General features: G+C 46.0%; 1 protein-coding gene across 3 annotated transcripts in view; it reads left to right on the forward strand.

Moving 5' to 3' along the window:
* The window catches only part of CRBN (cereblon), a 38,492-nt gene that overhangs the window by 3,055 nt on the left and 15,278 nt on the right, over window positions 1-20,159 (forward strand). Inside the window, exon 1 of one of the 3 annotated variants that reach the window (XM_014873776.2) lies at window positions 18,767-18,919. The exons of 1 other annotated variant lie outside the window; for it this stretch is intronic. In XM_014873776.2, coding sequence (XP_014729262.1) covers window positions 18,853-18,919 — 67 coding nt within the window. In that variant the 5' untranslated portion in view covers window positions 18,767-18,852. Of the gene's footprint in view, window positions 1-18,766; window positions 18,920-20,159 lie in introns of those variants that run through there. One more of the 3 variants, XM_088171235.1, reaches the window with a different exon arrangement.

Here is a 20,159-nt window from a genome sequence, read left to right on the forward strand (position 1 = left end):
CTATCAGCCTTTGGGGTGGTTTTGATATCTATTTTTACCTGGAAATCTCCTCATCCTTCTCCCTTTCAGAATCCTCTCAAATCCCTCTCCATGCTCAGACACTTGAGGACAAGCTGTGGCCATTGTGTAAGTGCAAATGGAAATGAAAACAATTAAATATACATGACAAGCAGGTATTTAGACAAGCCCGGATTTCTTAATGGTTCATTTCCACCTTTCAACGAAATTAAATGTTGCTTTCATCTATTTTTAAAGGAATGTCTATTTTCAGTCAGGAGCTGCCCTGCTCCATCTGTTCCTTAGATGGTTTTGCTCCATCCCAAGGACAGCCCCACTTGGCTGTGTGAAAACCACGAGATTTTTATGGCACCAAGGATGAGGATTCACACAAACCAGGGCTCTGTGACCTCCAGGACCCTTTGGAAAGTTGAATTCTCTGTAATTAAAGATTGTTCCTATTAATGGAATGGTCCTGGCACTTCTGGCATGGATTTTGGGACCTGCTTCTCCCAGTGCCCCTCAGCAGCTGGAAGTTTTGAGAGCTCTCTGTATCAAACCCATTCCTGGTAATCCAAGACCCAGCCTGTGCCTGCTGAAATTCCCAAATCTACAGCTGGAATTCTGCTTCAATTCCCAAATTTACAGCTGGAATTCTGCTTCCATCCCCATATCTACAGCTGGAATTCTGCTTCCATCCCCATATCTACAGCTGGAATTCTGCTTCCATTCCCATAGAAATGGCTGAGCAGGATGACAGGAACTGGTCAAGGGGCTCTTGGCAGTTGCTCTGGTCCCATCTTGGGAATCTCATTCTCATTGTCTGAAAATCAGGGACTGGGAAAACAAAAACTTAAGGTTTTTTTGCTTCTTAATGACACGTAAAATGAGGGGAATAATGAGAAAAAAAAAAAGACTGTAAAATGCAGCACTTGAAGAAGATATTTGCATATCCCTGTCTCTTCTGGGTGGCTCAGGTGGATGTGGATCACGGATCTGTGTCCTTTGATATAACAGGTACTGGCACTGGAATTCTGAGGGAGATTTCATGGATTCAAAGGCTCACAGGCAGGATGGGTGCAGGTATGGGTGCCCTGCTGGCCTCAGGCATTCCTGGCTCCCCAGCCCCTCCAGAGGGGCAGAACCTCTGCTGTAATTCCCAGGCTGGGAGATGAATTTCCCTTGGCAGCTCCCCACGAGTCCCTATTGATCAGGGCAGCGCTGCCCTTTTGTTCCGTGCTGAACAACCCAGTGCTTGGAATTGAGACCTGCCAGGAGCTGAGGGACTGAGCAGAGCAGGTTGGAAGGAACAGGGCCATAAATTTCCCAGGAATTCACGGCGTTGTTAACGCTGGGGAGGAACAGGCTGCACACAAACGGCCCTGCCATGCAAATCCCGATCGATGTGCTGACAAATATCCTGCTGTCTCACTCAATATTCCTGCAAACAGACGGAATTTAGGAGGCAAGGCAAGGCAGAACGTTCCACCTGAAGTGATGCACGGATGGGAGGTATTGTGGAACTAATCAGGAGTGGATGGATGAGCTTTGTGGCTGCCTCGCTGTTTATTTCATATATCTGCTGCTAAACTGTATTCAAAGGGCTCTAATTGAAAAGGAGCCTGCTTGACATGTAAAGCACCTTTTCTCCAGTTCTGAAAAGGCAGTGCAATATCTTTTCCTAGGGATAAATGCAGGAATTGCCAGGAATCTAGGTCAATACATTGATGCAGGAAACAAGGAACCTCCCTCAAACTCCAGGACTCCACTGCCCAGCACCTTCACCCTTCCACAGGGCTCTCTGTGCCCTGCAGTGCCAAGGCAGCTCTGCCTGAAGATCTCCCTCAGCTCCTCAGGTGTCTCCAGCCCTGTGTCCCCTGCCACTGTCACCCAGCTCAGCCTCAGCACCCCCTGCTCCTCTGTGCTGAAGCAGGAGATGGTGTCTGCAGAGGGGCAGAGGCTTGCAGGGGTGATGGCCAAAGAGTTTTAGTGTTGGGTGTCTTTGCTGGTAGGGGTAGGACAGTCAGGACAGTCAGGAAAAAGGAGATATTTGATGTGCAAAAGGAACTGTAGAGTTGGGTGCCCACAGGAGCTGTGGCTGCCCCATCCCTGGATTGGCCAGGGCCAGGTTGGGTGAGATTTGGAACAACCTGGGATGCTGGGAGGTGTCAGGGGTGGGACTGGGTGAGTGTCAGGGGGAGGGGACTTGGCCACTTTCGGACACTCCAGGAGGGAGCTGGCTTTGCTGGAGAGGGATTCTCACTGAGCTCCCACTGCTGTGTGAGCTGGGAATTTGGGGGAGGTTTGGGGGGGGGTGACAAACACGAACTGCAAGGAGAAACTTGGACTGACACTTGACAACTCCTGTGTTTTGTGAATTCCAGAGGAATTTGAATTGTATGGTATTTTTTCACTTGCAAATGTTGCAGACTTGTTATTTTTCCCTTTTCCACATATTTTAAGCTTATAGCATTGCATAATTTTTTATAACTCTGTCCTTGTGGAGGAACAAGCAGAGAGCAATATCTCAGGAATAATTCCCTTGCAACAGCAATCTGCTTTTGCCTGCAGACAAAATAATCCAAACCACATTAACAGTTTTTAATTTCCAGTGGTCTAAGAGCTGGTGCTTCTGGAAAGGTGATCTTTAAACCTATGGTAAACTCAGATGCCTCCAGAAGAGCTCTGTGGGAGCTCCAGATTTGTTAGTGAAGCAAAATATTGGAGCTACAAGATTGTTTGGAAATACTTTATGGAGTAACCACAGCAGATGTTGAATGGAAAGGACTGCAGTGGGATTTGGTCCTGGGCTGGTTGAAGCTAAGGAAGGGCAGGAGCAGCCAAATGTTTGAGGAGGGCTGGAAGGGAATATCAGGCAATGACAGGAGATGTTTAGATAACCAATAAACAACTGCTGAAGGCAGGGATTAAGAGATCAGCGGGAGAGAGATGTAAAAAGAAATGAAAAGGGGGGAAAACAGGGTTGTAATGAAATGCTGAGATGATGTGGCCAGCCTGTGCCAGTGGGATTAATTTCTGTGCCATCAGGGATCAGTGGCTCATGGGACTGTCCCCAGCTCCTGGGGCAGGTGACACACTCAGGGCAAACAAGAATTTGCTCCAAACTGGTGGTGGAAAACACAAGTAAAATTGAAACTCGTAAATGTTTTGGGGGGGGGGGGGGAGGAGAGAAGAAAATGTTGTTTTTTTTTTTCCTTAATGCCAGCTGGTGCCTTGTCTTTCATGGAAGAGGAGGAGGAGGAGAAAGAGGAGAGGGGGAGGAGGTTGATTGTCCCATGGGAGAGGAGGAGGATGGAAAGTTGCTGAGGAAACCATTGGATTTCCTGGCATGATGTGATGGGGGGATTTGACCATCCCTCGATAACAACAAAAATGTCTCTGCACAAAATCCTGGTTCAGAATAAGTCAGGAGAGCTGAGGGAGTTCTGTGGCCTCAGAGAGGAGTGGGAATAACACAAGTGTGGCCTTTGAGGTCCTTGGAGGCAAGACAAGGTGAGAGGAGCATCCCTGCCCCGGTGGGATGTGGCAGTGACACAGGAGGGACAGCACAGCAACAACTCCCTGCAATTGTTTTCCTTCTCTGGTCGTTGCCCTCCATTTCCACTGCAGGAAATGCTCTTAGGACACTGAAAATAAACAGCATCTCTTTCCCACCATTCCCCTACAATGCTTCCAATTTCTCCAATTTCTCCAAAGGGAGCCTCTGCCCTTCCAGAGGTGCCCCCACACCATCTGCTGGTGCCTGGCTCTGGCATTCCAGGCTCTTGGCAATCCCCTCTGAAGAATTTCCGTGGGGAAAGCCCCATTTCTCCTCCCTTCCCTGACTGGAGCTCTGCTGTTAATGGCCCCATTCCCATCTCTGCCCTGTGCAGTAGAAATCCCACTTTAGCTCAGTGAGATCTTCACTGGGCTCTGTGGGCTATTGTGCAGTCATTTCACTGCTGCTGGGAGCATTTGGAGCCCTTCCTATTATTTGTCTTTATTCTAGGGAATAAATGCTCAGCATTTGCTGCAGATGTGCCTCTTCCACAGGAAAAAAAAAAAAAAATCCCCTTCAGCATCAGAAATTAGTGCAGGCACAAGAGGCAGAGGTGGAAACACTCTGAGGAAGCCACGCTGGCTTTTTCCAAACTCCAGTGGTGACATTTTGGATTGACATGACCCAAACCATTGTGGGAGCACAGTGAGGGATGGGGTGTCCCTGCTCCTCAGCTTCCCAGCACTGGTTTTTCAGGATCTTCTGTGTCCAGGAGATTCCCCCCAGCTGCCACTCTGGCTCCTCTCTGGTGTTTCATTTAGAAAATTAAGTTGCTGTACAGTGTCCAGTGATGGTGTTTAATGTGCCCTGGGATAACATTTAAATGTGTAACAGCAAAGCAAGCTGGGAGGAACCTCTCACAGTGAGAGGAGAGCACACTCATTTACAAAAGTACTTCAGTAGGAATTAAAATAAAATTTCCATTTTCCACACTCTCATTCTGATCCTCGTTGTCATTAACTTACTCCAAACCCCACTTGGTATTTCAAACTGGAGTAAATCATTGTGTCTTCCAATTAACTTCCATCCTCCAGACAACATAATGAGACTGATTTCATTCAACTCTGTTGTTTAATAAACATCCAAACAATTCTTTATCTCCGAGCCATGCAGGAATGTGCACTTCTGGTGTACTGAGCACGAGGTAATGGCAAAAGGAAAATTACTGGAGAGAATTCATCTTGGGTTTGGTTTCTCAGCTCACCCTGGGAGCGATGGGCAAGGCCAGGGAATGAGCTGCTCTCCCAGCAATATTTCCATGGAGAAAGGATTGCACTCCTGTTCCAAACCCTGGGATTTTTAGCTGCCTAAGCAAAGGCACTGCGGGGGTCAGCTGGAGGCTCAGCAGCCCAGAGGGGGCAGGGATGTAGCAGTGAGTATGAAATATGATTATTTCCATCAAAGAGACAAGGTAGGGATGCTGGGATGCTGGGACAGGGCTGGAGGACTCGGTGTTCTGGGATCAGCCATGGGCATGTGCAGAGGGCCCAGCTAAATTTAAGGAAGAAGAGCCATCAAAGTGATGTGAGATGAACAATAGTGCAGTCACAGAACTGTGCTGTTAAATTATTCAGTGTTTAAAAACTGAGACTGTGAAGGGGCAGAGCTGTGCTGCCAGTGTCCCAGCAGAAGGACAATGACCCCCGGGGAGGGTTCTGCTAAAAGGGTCAGGTTTGTACAACTGGATCTGGTTAAAGGCAGGCAACACCTTGTAAAAAGTGAATTATTTTGCTGCTGTCACTGCAGAGGGCTCTGTGTGCTCACAGGGACGGGGTCCTGCAGTGGCCTGAGTGCTGGTGGATGACCTGGAAAGGGAATATTAACAGTGAGGAAATGTCATTGTGCCTTACTTTTCCTTTTGGATATTCTCTCCAGAAGAGTTTGAGCAGATTTCTAATCAGGGAGGAGAAAGACTGTGGTGTCACTTATCACAGAATCAGAGAATGGTTTGTATTGAGAGGGACATTAAAACTCATCCAGTGCCACCCCATCCATGGCAGGGACATCTCCCACTGTCCCAGGCTGCTCCAGCCCCATTGTCCAACCTGGCCTTGGGCACTGCCAGGGATCCAGGGACAGCCACAGCTGCTCTGGGAACCTGTTCCAAGCCTGTTCCAAACCTGTTCCAAGCCTGTTCCAAACCTGTTCTCAAACTGAGGGCTCTTGATTCTGGAATTTCAGCCTCTGTGGCCTTTTCCAGCCGAGCCTTTGAAATGGAATGGGTTACATCCTTGAGTGTCTTTGAGGAACACAATCTCCTCAAAGGATTCCTGGAGCAGAGAAGAAAAAAGACTGGATTCCTTCAACACTTTCCTAATTACTGGCCTGGAGCTGGGCTGTGTGCACCCCAAGCTCTGAGATGGAAGGTTCTGGTTGGCATCACCCACGATAAGCAGCATTGGGCTGAGCACTGTGGAAATCCTTCTGCTCCCTTTTATGCCTGACAGCAAAAACGAGAGTTTATTCCTGAAGTAGAGAACTCCAGCCCTGCCCGAGCTGAGGGAGGCATCTGCAGAGGCCAGGCTGCAGTGGAATGCAAACAGGGCCATATTGGCAAAAATGAGGAGTTAATTTAGTGGTGAATGCTCTGATGTTTTTTTCCCAGATGTGTTTGCAGAGCCATTAAGAGCTGTGTTTAATCTCAGCTCCATTTGCAATCTGATGCACATTCTGCTGCCTCCACACAGAGCAGGAGCAGTTAATGGCACTGGAAGGCTCTGTCCCTCCAGGAGAGGCTGGATGAGCTCTCCTGTCCAGGGCTGCACTTCCAGGCCACTCTGGGACAGCTCTGACCCGAGCCCAGGGCTCAGGGCTGTTCCATGGCTGTGTGTGCCACACTTGCACGCCAGCATTTGGGACTGAATGCAAACTCCCCTGAATTAATAATGACGTTTTTATTTTTAAGGTCAGGCAGCGTTTTAAAAAATGAATCATGATTTTAGGTGATTTCTTTCTGCTTGGATGCTCAGAGCTTCCTGAATATTGTCTGTTAAAGCTGCTGCAACTTCTGTCTCTAATGGAGGTGCTCACGCTCACTAAACTGTTTGGCAAACACTGGCTGCCGTGGCTCATCCTCCTGATTAAATCCCATATTTGCATTTCCTTGGATATACAAAGAAAAAGCAAATCAGCAATGAACAGCACAGTTAGAGCAGGAATAAGTAAACAGGGATAGAGGAATAACTGCTGCTCTGGAGATGCCACACTGCAGAGCCAGCCATGCACATCCTGTCCTGTGCAGCAGAGCATCCTGCATCCCACAGAGCAACCCACAGAGCATCCTGCATCCCATAGAGCATCCCAGAGAGCATCCTGCATCCCACAGAGAATTCCTGCATCCCACAGAGCATCCCACAGAGCATCCTGCATCCCATAGAGCATCCTGCATCCCACAGAGCATTCCTGCATCCCAGAGAACATTCCTGCATCCCACAGAGCATTCCTGCATCCCACAGAGCATTCCCAAGCCACCTAGGGACCCCAGTGCCACACAGGTGCTGTCACAGGGGCAGGGTGGCCCTGCCCATCCCTGCCAGGTGTCCCTGGGGATGAACTGGTGGACACAAACACTCCAGCTCAGCACAGCTCAAGTGGAAGTTGCTGTGTGGGGTTTCTGGTTTTGTCCTTTTCCTTTATTTCATCACAAGGATGTGAGGGACACTTTGATGTTTTAACACTTGGCCTACTATTAGCTGGGGAAATCTAGCAGATGTACTTCATCATCTCAAAGCTATGAGCAATCTGCAGCTCTCTGGTATTAATGTGGGGAGATTGACTCCAAGCGTTTTGCTTCAATGGCTCTTAAGAAATTCACAGTTCATTTCCAGTCATTAAAATAATTAGTGCTGTGCTCTGCCTCCTCTGAGGACAGAGCTGTAGGGCCAGCTGCCCTGGCTGGGACTGAGGGACTCAGCTCCTTTCTCAGCCTGTGATGAGGATGATGCTGAACCTGCCCAAGGCCTGGGGGGACCCAGGGGAAAGCCCAGCTTAAAGCAGGACTTGGGGGCTTAAATGGCTCTGAGGGAGCACATGAAAAACTGCCCCATTTGTTTTAATGAGGCTGCTCCTGTGATAGAGAGAGTTCCATAAATAAGTGATTACAGGACTGAGCCAAAACCAATCGGGAAGGATTAGATGTGACTCATGGGATCATGAAAAGTCTTTGGTTTTACTGGAGGCAAGGGAAAAAGTCTGTTCTTTACTGGATCCCATTATGTATCACCTTCACCCTATAAAGAGATCTTGGAAAATAGGAATTCACCCAGTGATGCTGCTCAGGGGATGAGAGGGATGTCAGGCACAGGCACTTCCAGAACTGCACTTCTCTTTCAATGTTATTTCTGTGACCACTTCTTATCTAAAAGTCTTTAATCTTTTTGGAAAAAGCAGAGATATTTTTGCAGTTCTGGTGTCTGGTAGCAAGATCTGGAAGGTGTTTCTGTAAATAGGTTTGAAATGGATAGAATTTGGCTCAGGAGAATTGCTGAGGGCGAGCAAAGCTTTTCTGTGCTTGGACAGTTTGGGGAGGTGAGGTTTGTAGGGATGGAGGTCTGGACAGTTTGGGATGGGCAGGAATGGGATGTGAGAGCCAGGGCAGTAGAACCACAAGGCAAAGGGGCTGCAGGAGCATCCATGGGGGCTGGAAACCTGTGAGCTGCTCAGTCTGAGCTCAAACCAAATGTGAATTAAAGTGAAAACCTCTCTGTTTGCTCCATGGCAGTGCAGGATGTGAGGGCCAGGATCCAGACAGGACAAAGGGAGTGGCTTTAAGCTGAAAGAGGATGGAATTCCGTTGGATCTATGGAGGAAACCCTTCCCTGGCAGGGTGGGCAGGGCTGGCACAGGGTGCCCAGAGCAGCTGTGGCTGCCCCTGGATCCCTGGCAGTGCCCAAGGCCAGGCTGGACATTGGGGCTGGGACAGTGGGAGGTGTCCCTGAATGGCAGGGATGGAAGTAGAGGATCCTCTCACTTTGAGGGATTGAAGAATTCAGGTTTGGCTAAGTTTCCATTCACTATTCTCTTATTTAACTTGGGTAAGTGTCACCCATTGGAGTTTTAGGAAGGCAGGCTGTCAGTGTGCTAGGAAAATAGGAAGCAATAGAAAAGCTGCTGAGACACTTATCCAACGCTGAGGGAATTTTCAGAACAGCTGTAGTCGAGTAATTATGAGCAGAACCCTCGTTTCCACTGGAAAAAAATGTACATTAGATTATTCCCTAATGATAAAGATTATTTAAAAGACAAAAGCTATAGAATAATAGACATTAGCAGATGTATCTATTTCCAAAATCCCTGGAACCAGACTTAAATCTTGGGAGTTATTCCTCACCTTTAGCAGAGCTCTCATCAGTGCAGTGTAAGCCCCTGGGCTGACACTCCAGATAAGTACATGATATAGTTGAGCCCTAAAACTCTTAACAGAAAATACATCAGGACTTACTGTAAAATTTCATGGAGGATTAGAGAAAATATTAAGTCAATAGTTCTTTAGTTATTAGGGGCTTTTAAGGTAATCAATACTTTCCAGCCATGTTAGTGCCTACGATGATAAAAGATGACATTAATATCCAACTTTTCTTTTTTTTTTGGGGGGTGTATTTATGTATATCCTTCCTTTAGTCACTCCTGCTAGAATCAATAGCTATACAAAGAATATGGTTATTTTTAAATGGCACCAATATTGATTCACCTGTAACTGCCAGTTTCAACTGGAACTTGATTCCAGTTAAAAAACCCTCACTTTTTCACACAAGGGAATTACCAACCTCCCTAAATCTTTAGAGTACCCCTGCCTTTGCTTCCAGTGATTTTCACATTTAGCAGTGTGCTAATGCAGCAGAAACTATTTTAGGATTAATAAATCCTAAAAATAGGATTAATAGGATTAATTCTAAAATTTCTTTGGAGTTACATGACATTTTATGTCCTCAAAGCATTGTGCAGATGTTAATTGAATTTAATTGATATCATTCAGTCCCCAAAGTTATGTGCATGCAGTTATTAATGGTTTAATTATTTTGTCAGTGGAATAGACTCTTTGCTTTTAATTCTGCTTTAGGAGATCCAGACAGTCCTTAGGCTGAATCCTTTTTATTCAAGTGACTCAGGAATGTTGGTCCAAAGATAAAATTTTGCCCAGGGCATCCTCAAGCAGGGATTTTCCCCCTGGTCAGCCCCAGCCTGAGGTCTGAAATGGATTATTCCTTCCCAAGCACTGGGCTCTGCATGTGGAATGATAAATTCATGGCCATTTACCATTAAATAATGGTAAATCCATGGTCAGGCCGTTCCTTCAGCCTGGGGAGGGGTCTCATGGAGCCATGGGATGGTTTGGGTGGGAAGGGAGCTCAGAGATCATCATCTCATTCCAACTGCCTGAGATTGGGACACTCCACGATCCCAGGGCTCCAAGCCCTGTCCAGCCTGGCCTTGGACACTTCCAGGGGCAAGCACGGCTTCTCCCCACCATCACAGCCAAGGACTGCAATTAAACTAGCATTAGAATGAAAGAAATAAAAGGATCTCTGAACAAAGAGCACGCTGAGCAGTCCTTCCCAGTGGGATGTCCTCTGCAGCCTGACCCCAGTGCCTGCTCCAGGCTGCTGCTGGAGGGGTGGCAGGGACAGGGCTGCACTTGCAGGGCAAGGATTTCCCTGCAGCTCAGGAGAGCCTGGCTCTGGGAAAGCTCTGCCATGATCTGAATTAATGTCTGCACTGAATGGCAGCAGCCTTTAATTCTTTCCTAATTAAGCAAATCATAAACATCACCTCCACTTCAGTCAGGAGGGAGCTCTGCAGTGTTCCCTGGGTGCTCCTGACTGCCAGGGGGTGTCAGGGATGACACAATTCCAGCTGTGGAATTCCAGCAGGGCTGCTGGATGGGGCAGCTTTCCTGGCTGAACCTGGCTTTTGCCACTCCCAGGGAAGTGCAGGTTTGTTCCATGTGGTGTTTGCTCAGCTCCCAGCACCTGCCAGGGGGTGAGGAGAGGATACATTGAATTAATTTTGGCACCCAGAACTGCATTCTTTTGCTAAATTTAAATAACATTGGACTACCATTTTCACCTTGTTTTCAACCCACTTGTATGTCTGAACACGGACTCTTACAGCAGGAATTTCCCTTGGAAATCAGCTCCCAGATGCCTTAAGATCAGCAAAGCTGCTCCGGGTACAATTTATCCCTTTCTGACCCATTCTAAGAAGATGGAAGGAAATCTCTCAGGTTTGATAATGAATGAAACTCATCTTTAAAAATATCCCTGAACCCACTGCATTTAGAAGCTTTATTGAGAGGTGTTGCAAAACTATTCCCAAAAATGTTTGGAAAGAGCAAGAGGGTGGATGCATCTGGAAAGCACTGAACCATTTATGCTCAAACCAGTTGCCCCAGTGGCTCTGAGGGCACCAAACCCTGGCTATGGAGCAAATCAGCCACAGCACACATGGAGAGTTTCCAGCAGAGAAACCTGTGAGTTATCCCAAACTTCCTGGACCAGCATTTCTGGATGCCAGGGTTAAAACCCCATTGTGTCCCCTGAAAAGTGCCTTTTCCTTGGGAGCTGTAAGGTCTGTGGGGTGGGGCAGGGAGGGTGGCTCTGCTGTGGGGTCCATCCTGATCCTTCTGCCTGCTGGGGCTGAGCACAGTGAGAGGCACTCAGGGGACACCAGGATCCTTCTCTCAACTCAGCCTTCTCCAACTCCCAATTAATCGGGCATTAAAAGGGAATTACTGCATTTTGCATTTGAAAAAATGGCTGGTCTTCTTCCAGTGGAGTGTCAAGTGCTATTGATGGAGTGAGGGAAAACATGTCTGGTCAGGCCTCTTTTCAATTCAATCCCAGCTTATCAGGGGGAAGAACAAACCATAAAGAAACCACAGAAAACATTGAGCTGCCCTCCCACAATACATCATTTGTAAAGCTTTCACTCCAGCTTTCCAAAAGGCCATTTAGCTTAATAGTCTGTCCCATTTTTCATTTCCTTATGCTACAGGTGCTGGGGGGATGATTTACAAAAGAACAATGGAATGACATTTTACCTGACTTTGGAAATTAATTCCCAGCAGTCTCACGCCTTTTGTGCCTCGGATTTGCCTTCCATAACACGGAATGGGTGGTGAGATTTTGCAACAAAACAATAGGAGATTTAAAATGAGAGAATACATCCAATTTTCCATCCAGCCATGATCTTCTAGAACCATTAGTAAATTGTTTGTATGTCCATGTTAGTAATAAAAGATTAATCGACTGATTGAATTTTCAGAAATTTAGGCAAAGGCCAAATCCATTGGCCTCCATTGTAGTGTAACTAAATGCCAAAAAAATTACATGTACAAAATACATTCTTTAAAAAACACTCTGAAGAAAACATGCCTAGCTGTATAAGACATATTTAGATAACCTGTGTATTAAAACCCTGTAAGAACCTACAATATCTGAATTATATGAAACAAAATGAATGAAAAGAGGGAAATTCTGCCTCTCAGTTTGGTTGCTACTGTTCTTATTTCCACTGATCATGACAGGTCATTAAATGAAGGTCAGCTCCTTGTGGAATCGTTTGTTGGCTTCTTCAGGATCTTAAAACTTGTGAGGTGTGAAATCAATGACAAATTTTAGGGCAGTATTAGTGTTGTAAAATGGAGAGCTTCCAGTGATTCAGAACATTGTAGGAAATCACCTGTTGGGTGAATGGCCCACAAAATATGATCCATTGCTGAAAATCTCCTGAAACACTCAGCCATTGGAGGAAATGAACTTTAAGTGGGACTTCTGTAGTAGAACTTTGGCTTTGATGAATTTGTCATGCTTGGTGGGTAGTGATATTCAGCTAATAGCTTAATAACCTCACTATTTACAGGCAATTACCCCCAAGAAGGAGCTCAGATGGGATGAAAACATCTGTTTCCTTCTGGAATCCGTGCACATCTGCCCTTAAACAAAGTGAAAATTTGGTGTGAGAACTCTTAAGGACTGAATTACTGGGTTTTTCTGCAGTGCTATCTTCTCTGTAATTAGATAACAGCTTAAAATCTGATTACTGAGCTATTTTTTACCTCTCAGAATGCACGGGCACAAGCAAACTCTCTGTTGAGAGCTGATTTGATGCCAGTTAAATATTCAGGTAGTCCTCTGAAGGCTCTGAGAATCAAATACCCGAAACATCTTGTGCAGAGTGAGAATTTCCATGTTTCTCAACGTCTATTTCCCTGCCATTCCCAGCGGAGATTCTCACTGTTGCTTTTTCCAAAGCCCTTTAAAGCTGTTAGCGAGTTCAGAGTTTCACTGGGATGTTCTCTCAGGTAGGGGAATCCTCTTGATGTGCTGGTTATGCTGGGAAAGAGAAAATACAACTCTGTTGAGTGGTTTTGTACCTGAGAGAGGTGATCTGACCCAGGCTCCCTCACAGCAAGATCCTTTTTTTCCTTCCAGCAGAGACAAAACTGGCAGCTGGAAGGATTTGAAAGGTGAGGGAGCTGAGGAATCTGAACACCTGCAAGGCTTTCTTGAGCTCCCAAAGGAATTGGGCTGGTTCTCCTGCTGGGAAAGGCCACGGAGAGGACTGGGAAGGTCATGGATGTGCATGGCTGCAATGTGTGTGACACCAGGGCCAGGCTGTGGAGAAACCTGGGCTGCTGGAAAATGTCCCTGCCCATGGTGGGCGGTGGAATGAGAGGATTTTTTTATGATTCTTTCCAACAAAACCATTTTCTGCTTTATGAAAATGAGAACTGCAAAAGCATAAGAACACATCTAGAGAGTGCATTCCTCTGCTGCCCGAGGCAGAAATCCAGCAGACTTTGGTATTTATGACCATGACATGCAGTTTATGTCCATTACCTTTTAGCATGTTTTTTTTTCCTCATCTTTGCAGTGCAGCCACCTTTGGATGCAATACTCAGCTACTCAGAGCCACTATTAAAAAGAGTTGGGGAATGATGTTAACTATATCTTTCAGCCCAAGAAATGGAGAAACCCTAAATAAGCAGCTTGCAAACACGGTGTGCTCAGTCTCTACTAAATTACTAAATTTTAGTAAGTTATGATGTGAAAAAACCCAAAAAGTTCTTGATTTCCAAGCCTTTCTGTGTTCTTTTCTCTCCCTGACTCAGTGATAGGTTTTCACTGCCATCATCTGCAGAGGTCACTGGACTTCCTCCCCAAGACAAACTGCAGGCAAACTTCCAGGATAAATTCCCAGGATTAAGGACAACATTGTTTTAAATGTGGCTGTATTAACTTTCCTCAAGCTCCCTGAGTTCCGAGTGCTTTTCCTGCATGGATAATGGAAGGAGCCTGCTCTAAATCCACAGTGAAAGAAAAAAACAGTACTTTTAACTCATACTTAGTGCTCTGTGTTTGAAACTGAAGTGAGATTTATGAGCAAGCTCCCTCTATCTAAATGCATATACACCCATTTACATGATTTTACATAATATATGGGAACAGTTTGTTGGGTAATATACACAGGGATAAAACCAACCCTCTGTGCACTGTGAGTAGGGATCACTGCAGTGAGCTCTGCATAAACTCCTGTTCAGACAGGGCTACTTGGATCTTCTTGGGAAATAATGTCCAGAATTATATATATATATATATATATATATATACATTGAACTATAAATACCTTGAACTTGCTGACAGTAAGACTCACTGGAATCACTCTTGTTTATGCTGGTTGAAATTTTGGGACCCCATTAACACAAAAACGACCACAAATTTTGTGATAGAAAAATAGATAGAAATAGATAGATTTGTGATAGAAAAATCAAAGGAAATACTAAACCCTTATCTCTGATAAATCTTCTTTGCAATGGATACATGAGGTCTGTGCTCCTGCACCTCAAAGCTACAGACACATCTCAGGTGATCTGGGAGCAGGGTCTGGCAGCTCTGGATTTACAGAAATATTCCTCAAGGAATATTTATCATGATGTCCCCTTCCAGAAAGTGTTAGAGAGTTTTTTCCCTCACTTTTCATTCCCTTTATTGAACCACATTTGTGTTTATAGCCCCATTTGCTTTCCCTGCCATGCTGTCTGTCACTTGTGTGGAATATGGGTTTTGCACACTTGCCAAATAGTTTTGTTGCTTGGCTGAGGCTTCTCTGGCAGCAGAATTTGCCTCTCTGCATAGTAATGGGCATGTTTGGCTAATGGGCCCTTTGTCTGGGGCCTCTTGTATATTCAGAGCTGTTCCTTTGTCACCAGCCTGACCCAGGCAGCAAATATTAAAAGGAATTGTAAATATGCCCTGTTCTCACTGGGATGCTGGCCTAAGCAAGAATCAGTTTCCTGGTTTAAACTGGTCCTCTGCTGCTCTGCAGCTTCCCAGCAGCTGTCCAGGCTCTCTGATTCTAGAACAGTTCTGCCCATCACTGATTTTGATGCTTTTGGAGTCACCTTGCTCCGTGGTTTAATATTTAATTAACATTAACATTTAACATTGACATGGCCAGCTCTGATGGTGTGGTTTTGGGATGGCACAGCTGATAACGGGGTGTGTGCAGGGCTGGGCTGCTCAAACAGTTCAAGAAGGAATTTCTCCTTTCCCCTGTTTGCTGGGGACTGGCAGGTAAAACTTCTTCCTAATTTGTGCAATAAAGTGATGACAAAGGGAGTAGCAAGTCCAGCTGGTCACTGGAAAAGCCAGAAATTTCCATGGCCATGTGGACATGAGAAGTGTCTTCAGTGCTGGGGCTATTGGTCAGAAAGTGGCTTCATGGATTTTTTGGTGACTGTTTGTTTTTTTTCCATATCTGGAGTATAGATTTTCTTTTTTGTCCTATATCTGCTTTGTACTGTCAGTGTTTAATAAATTGTCTAAAGGTGGGGAGTCACGTTTTATTTCGGAATACTTGCAGAAATTGCTTGGTTCTGCCTGGAACAGCAGGTTTGGGTGGATAATGAGCCAATTTATTGGCAGGGCAGAAATCAATGGCACAAGTACACACAGCTTTTACCAGTTTAATTAGACTATCCACACTCCTTTTTAAACAGCCCGGTCAAAGCAGCACTTTGCAGAGACAAAAAAACCCTCATTTAAAAGGATAACGTTGTAGATCAAAACTTTTCCAAGGATAACGTTGTAGATCAAAACTTTTCCAAGGATAACGTTGTAAATCAAACTTTTCTATTGTTTGCGGTGAATCCTCTAAAAACAGAAGCCCCGAAGCTCGCCGAGCAGCCCCGCGGAATAATTGTGCCAGAGAAAACCTGCAAAAGGGGATGTTACAGCACCATCTAGTGCCTCTTCTCCCAGCAATATCGGCAATTTTTAAATTTTCCACTTCGTTCAAGGACGTAGGTGGGCACCAGGTGCTTAGACAACTTCTTTTCTCAACCAGTGTGAAGAGAAGGGAGCTGAGGGATGGAAAAGGAGCTTTGGGATTTCACACCGGGAAGATTTTGGCAGCAGAGCTGCTCTCAGTTTCTCTTATTCCAGCTCTCACCAGTCACTCAGCTTTCCTGCTGAGCATAGTCAGGAAGGGGATGCAGCAGCAGGAAAATGGGAAGAAAAGTTAAATAAGAAACCGGCCAGATGGCATCTTTTGGGCAGGCAGGGTTGTATTTTTTGGTAGAGAAATGATCTGCTCAGTGAATGAGTGACCAGGAGGAGGCTGGTGTTGGTTTGCAAATTCCTTGTGTTGAAAACTGCACCTGAAATCAGGGAACAAACACTCAGCCCTCGCTTTCCTCATCCTGAGTATGACCCAGGATGAAAACTAAATTAACACTAAATTAAATTCTAAATAGGACTACATTTTAATATGCTTTACATTCCTGTCCCTTTGTTTCTTTTTCTGCTGGCAAGGTGATTTAACATCCTCTGCCTCCAAACGACTCAATGGTTAATCAAGAACAAGTTTGCAATTATTGCCAACCAGCCACTGGAGATGAATTTGGGGATGAAGCCCCTCTAGGAAACAAATTCCAGTGCTCCCAGTCTGAAAGCTTGTGCTGGGAGCAATTCAAGTGTGAAAAGAAGCTTTTTGTGATAATAAATATCAATATTTATATGTTAAACGTGTTTTCTAGCACGTTGAATTTAAACCCCTCAAAATTAATTATACCTTAAAGCATTTAGGAAACGTCCTGATGGTGACGTGGAACTTAACAAAAGTCACTTATCTCAAAAAAATCTTCACCTCAAATCCTCAGTGTCTTCACTACAGCCCTGTAGAAAAAGCTGGTGGAGAGTGATGTCTGTAAATTATAGTCAGAGTCTAAATTAGAGTTAATGCCCAATCTGGGGGCTGAATTTATATTTAAAGCTCTTGCTGGAGTTACAGTGCTCATGGACAGAGGTGTTAGAGTTATGGTGAAAAAGAGCTGCAACAGCATCCAAAACACTCCCAGAGTCTTCTGCTTATCATTTTATTATGATTATTATTGAATTTAGGGTTTCCTAAAAGAAAACCCAGCTCCTTGGGTCATGTGAATTTTTGGAGAATCCCAGAAGCCACTAAAAAATAAGATCTGTCCCTCAAGTGTGCAGAAACAAGCTTAAAAGTGTGACTCAAATATATCCCCAGCAATTTAGTAAAAAACCAACAGAAATCAAAATATTTTAGCATATCAAAAGAATTTGAAAAATATTTAGCATAATATTTCTTAATAAAATCCCAGGGTTTGGAGAAGGGGCTCATAATTTTTTAATTCTTTAATTGGCCAGCCTGATAATAAAAATATCTCTTTTTTTAAAATTATGGTAAATTATCAGATACAATACCCTGCAATTATGTGCATTACACTCAGACAATGTAGAAAAAGTTATGGAATCATAACTTAATCATTTAAGTGATTATTGTATTTTATAAATGCTTAATGTATCATCAGGGACATGTTCGTGCTCGTTTGGCAAATGTGGTATTGATTGTTCCTCTAAAGGCCCATTCAGGTCAGTATAGATAATGATTGTTTGGGAATTTTCCACCCACGATGGTAAGGAAATTACAGGCTTATTTGTCTTTTAAATTTGGTTCTCTAAACCACTTTAATTCTGAATTTAAAAAGTATAAAAATTAGTGTTTTGCTTGCTGGCTAATCATCGGTCTGTTCTGTCATTGATGCGGGGAGAATATTAGTGCTGAACTGAAATGGGAGATACTGAAGAGAAAAGCAGAAAGTGCAGAATTTTTCCCTGATAAAAAAAAAAGAAAAAAAGCCTTTTTAGGGAGAAAACAACAAACAGGGCTGAGATAGAGAAATGGTGAAATCCTCAGGAGCACCGTATGGGTTTAGTGATTTGTAACAAAGAATGCAATAAAAATTTCACCAATAAAACCCTAACATTTTAATCGAGAGAAACCCCAGGGCCACCATATGGATTTTTGAAGGGTTTTAAAAAGGGAAGGAAATGACAATAAATGATGAGACAGAGGGTTTGTGTGAGAGTTGGGCAGTGCAGAGGCAGCAGCATCGAACTTTTTGGGGTGCATGAGCCGGGTCTGCATCCCTGTGAACCATTTCTGGTGATGCCACCAAGCTCACATCAGCACAGGACTCTGCTGACAAGTCCCACGAGCACAGGATTGTCCCCAGACACGTCTGGAATATCCCCGGGGAGGACACTCCATCATCTCTGAGCATCTTTTCCAGCGCAGGGAAGTTTTTCCTCATGTCCCACGTGGAATTCCTGGACATCAGTTTGTGCCCCTTCCTCCTGTGCCATTTGGGCACCATCACGAGAAGCCCAGCTCCATCCTCTTGGCATTAATCAATTTAATAATTAAATTACTAAAATTTGTGTGATAAAATCCTCTTCCAGCCATCTCTTCTCGGGGTCGAAGAACTCAGCGTTCCCTCCCAGCAGAGATGCTCCAATGCCCTCGGCACCTCCCTGGCCTTTCGCTGCACCCTCTCCAAGTCTCTCTTGGGCTGATAGATTATTTTATATTGAATTTCTTTTCAAGCAATTCACACACAAAGTTCAACGCGCCGCGGATTTTATTTTTTTTTTATTTTTATTTCCACACCCAACCCCTCTTCCATGAGGCGCCGTGGGGACTCGCCGCAGGTGCCACCCGGGGCGGCTCTGCCCTTTGTCACCCACAGCCGTGTCCTGTGAGCAGAGCACGAACCGCTGTCCCCCGCCACCCCCGAGGGGAAAGGGCACAGGAACCACCGCCCCCGGTCCGTGTGAGCCCCGGGGCTGAGCACGGACCCTCGGGTTCGGTCCGCCCGCGGTTCCCGGCCCCGCTCCCGGCCCCGCTCCCGGCCCCGCTCCGGCTCCTCCTCCGCCCGCCTCCTGCCCCCGCCCCGCCGCCTTCCCAGGCTGCTCTCCGGGTAAACAGCGATGGCCGCCGAGGAGCGAGGCGGAGAGCCCCAGGATAACATGGGGAACCACCTCCAGCTAGTGCCCGGTGAGGGCCGGGCCGGGCCGGGGGCACCGGGGTACCGGGAGGGAGACGCCGGGCCGGGGCTCGGCGGGCGGGGCCGGGAGGGAAAGGGGAAAACAGAAAGGGAAAGAAAAGAAAGAAGGAAGCGGAGGCGGAGAGGAGAAGAAGAAGGAAAGAGAAAGCGAAGGGGAGGAGAGGCGGGGAAAGCCCCCGAGCGATGCGGGGAGCGCTGAGGGCCCGCGGAGCCGTGGGCGCTGCCGGCCGGCGAGAGCCGAGCCTTGGCCCGTGGGACCGCGGGCTCCTGCGGCCTCTGCTCCTGCGATCCTACGAATCCATGGAGGCCGTGGGTGTTGCACTGGGCCCGTGGGTGTTCCCTGGAGGCCGTGGGTGTTCCACTGGGCCCGTGGGTGTTCCCTGGAGGCCGTGGGTGTTGCAGTGGGCCCGTGGGTGCTCCAGTGGGGCCGTGGGTTTTCCATGGAAGCCGTGGGTGTGCTCTGCAGGAAGGGACAAGCCGTCACGGATCCTTGGGGCCGCTGATGGGGTGAAAGGCACGGTGGGGTTTCCACCAGAGTGGACAAAGCAGGCGCTTCTCTGTACAGTGAAACCCAAAGGCTGAGGAAAACTCTGTTCTAGGAAGTCTCGGCTCTGTTTTCCAGTGTAAACAAGCAGGGAAGCAGAGGTGCTCAGGACGGTGTGGACGGCAGTGCTGGATCCCATGTACAGCCCGGTTTATCTGTTATCTGTCACACACACACACCGGTGCAATTCCTCATCCAGGGAATCACGCATAATTATTGCATAATTATGGAGTTTTCTGTATATAGTGCCTCCACGCTGACAGGAGATCAAATGGTTTGGGAAGCAGCTTGTGCTTAACTGGAAAGAAGCATTATTGCAAGAGAGAAGGGAGCAGGAAATCCTGCCAGGAACCAGCATCATTTCCCATGGCAGGAAATTCTGTGACCTCTTCAGGCCTGTATGTTTTAAATAATAAGAAAGTATTTCCTGAATACTTTAGGAAATACAGCCTTAATATCACTGCAATACAAGCAATTTTTTCTGAATATTTGAGGAAATATAGCTTTAATATCACCTTAATAAGTTATTTCCTGAATATTTTAGGAAATACAGCCTCAATATAACCTTAATACGATGTATATATAACTTTGTCCCTTTTCCTTAAATGAAGTTCATATTTCCTCGTTTCTGCACAAAGGCATTGAGAGTGGGTTGGGTTGGGTTGTGTTAGTGAATCAACGTGAGG

The sequence above is a fragment of the Sturnus vulgaris genome, chromosome 11 (genome assembly GCF_052056855.1).
Source record: "Sturnus vulgaris isolate bStuVul1 chromosome 11, bStuVul1.hap1, whole genome shotgun sequence".
Classification (NCBI taxonomy): domain Eukaryota; kingdom Metazoa; phylum Chordata; class Aves; order Passeriformes; family Sturnidae; genus Sturnus; species Sturnus vulgaris.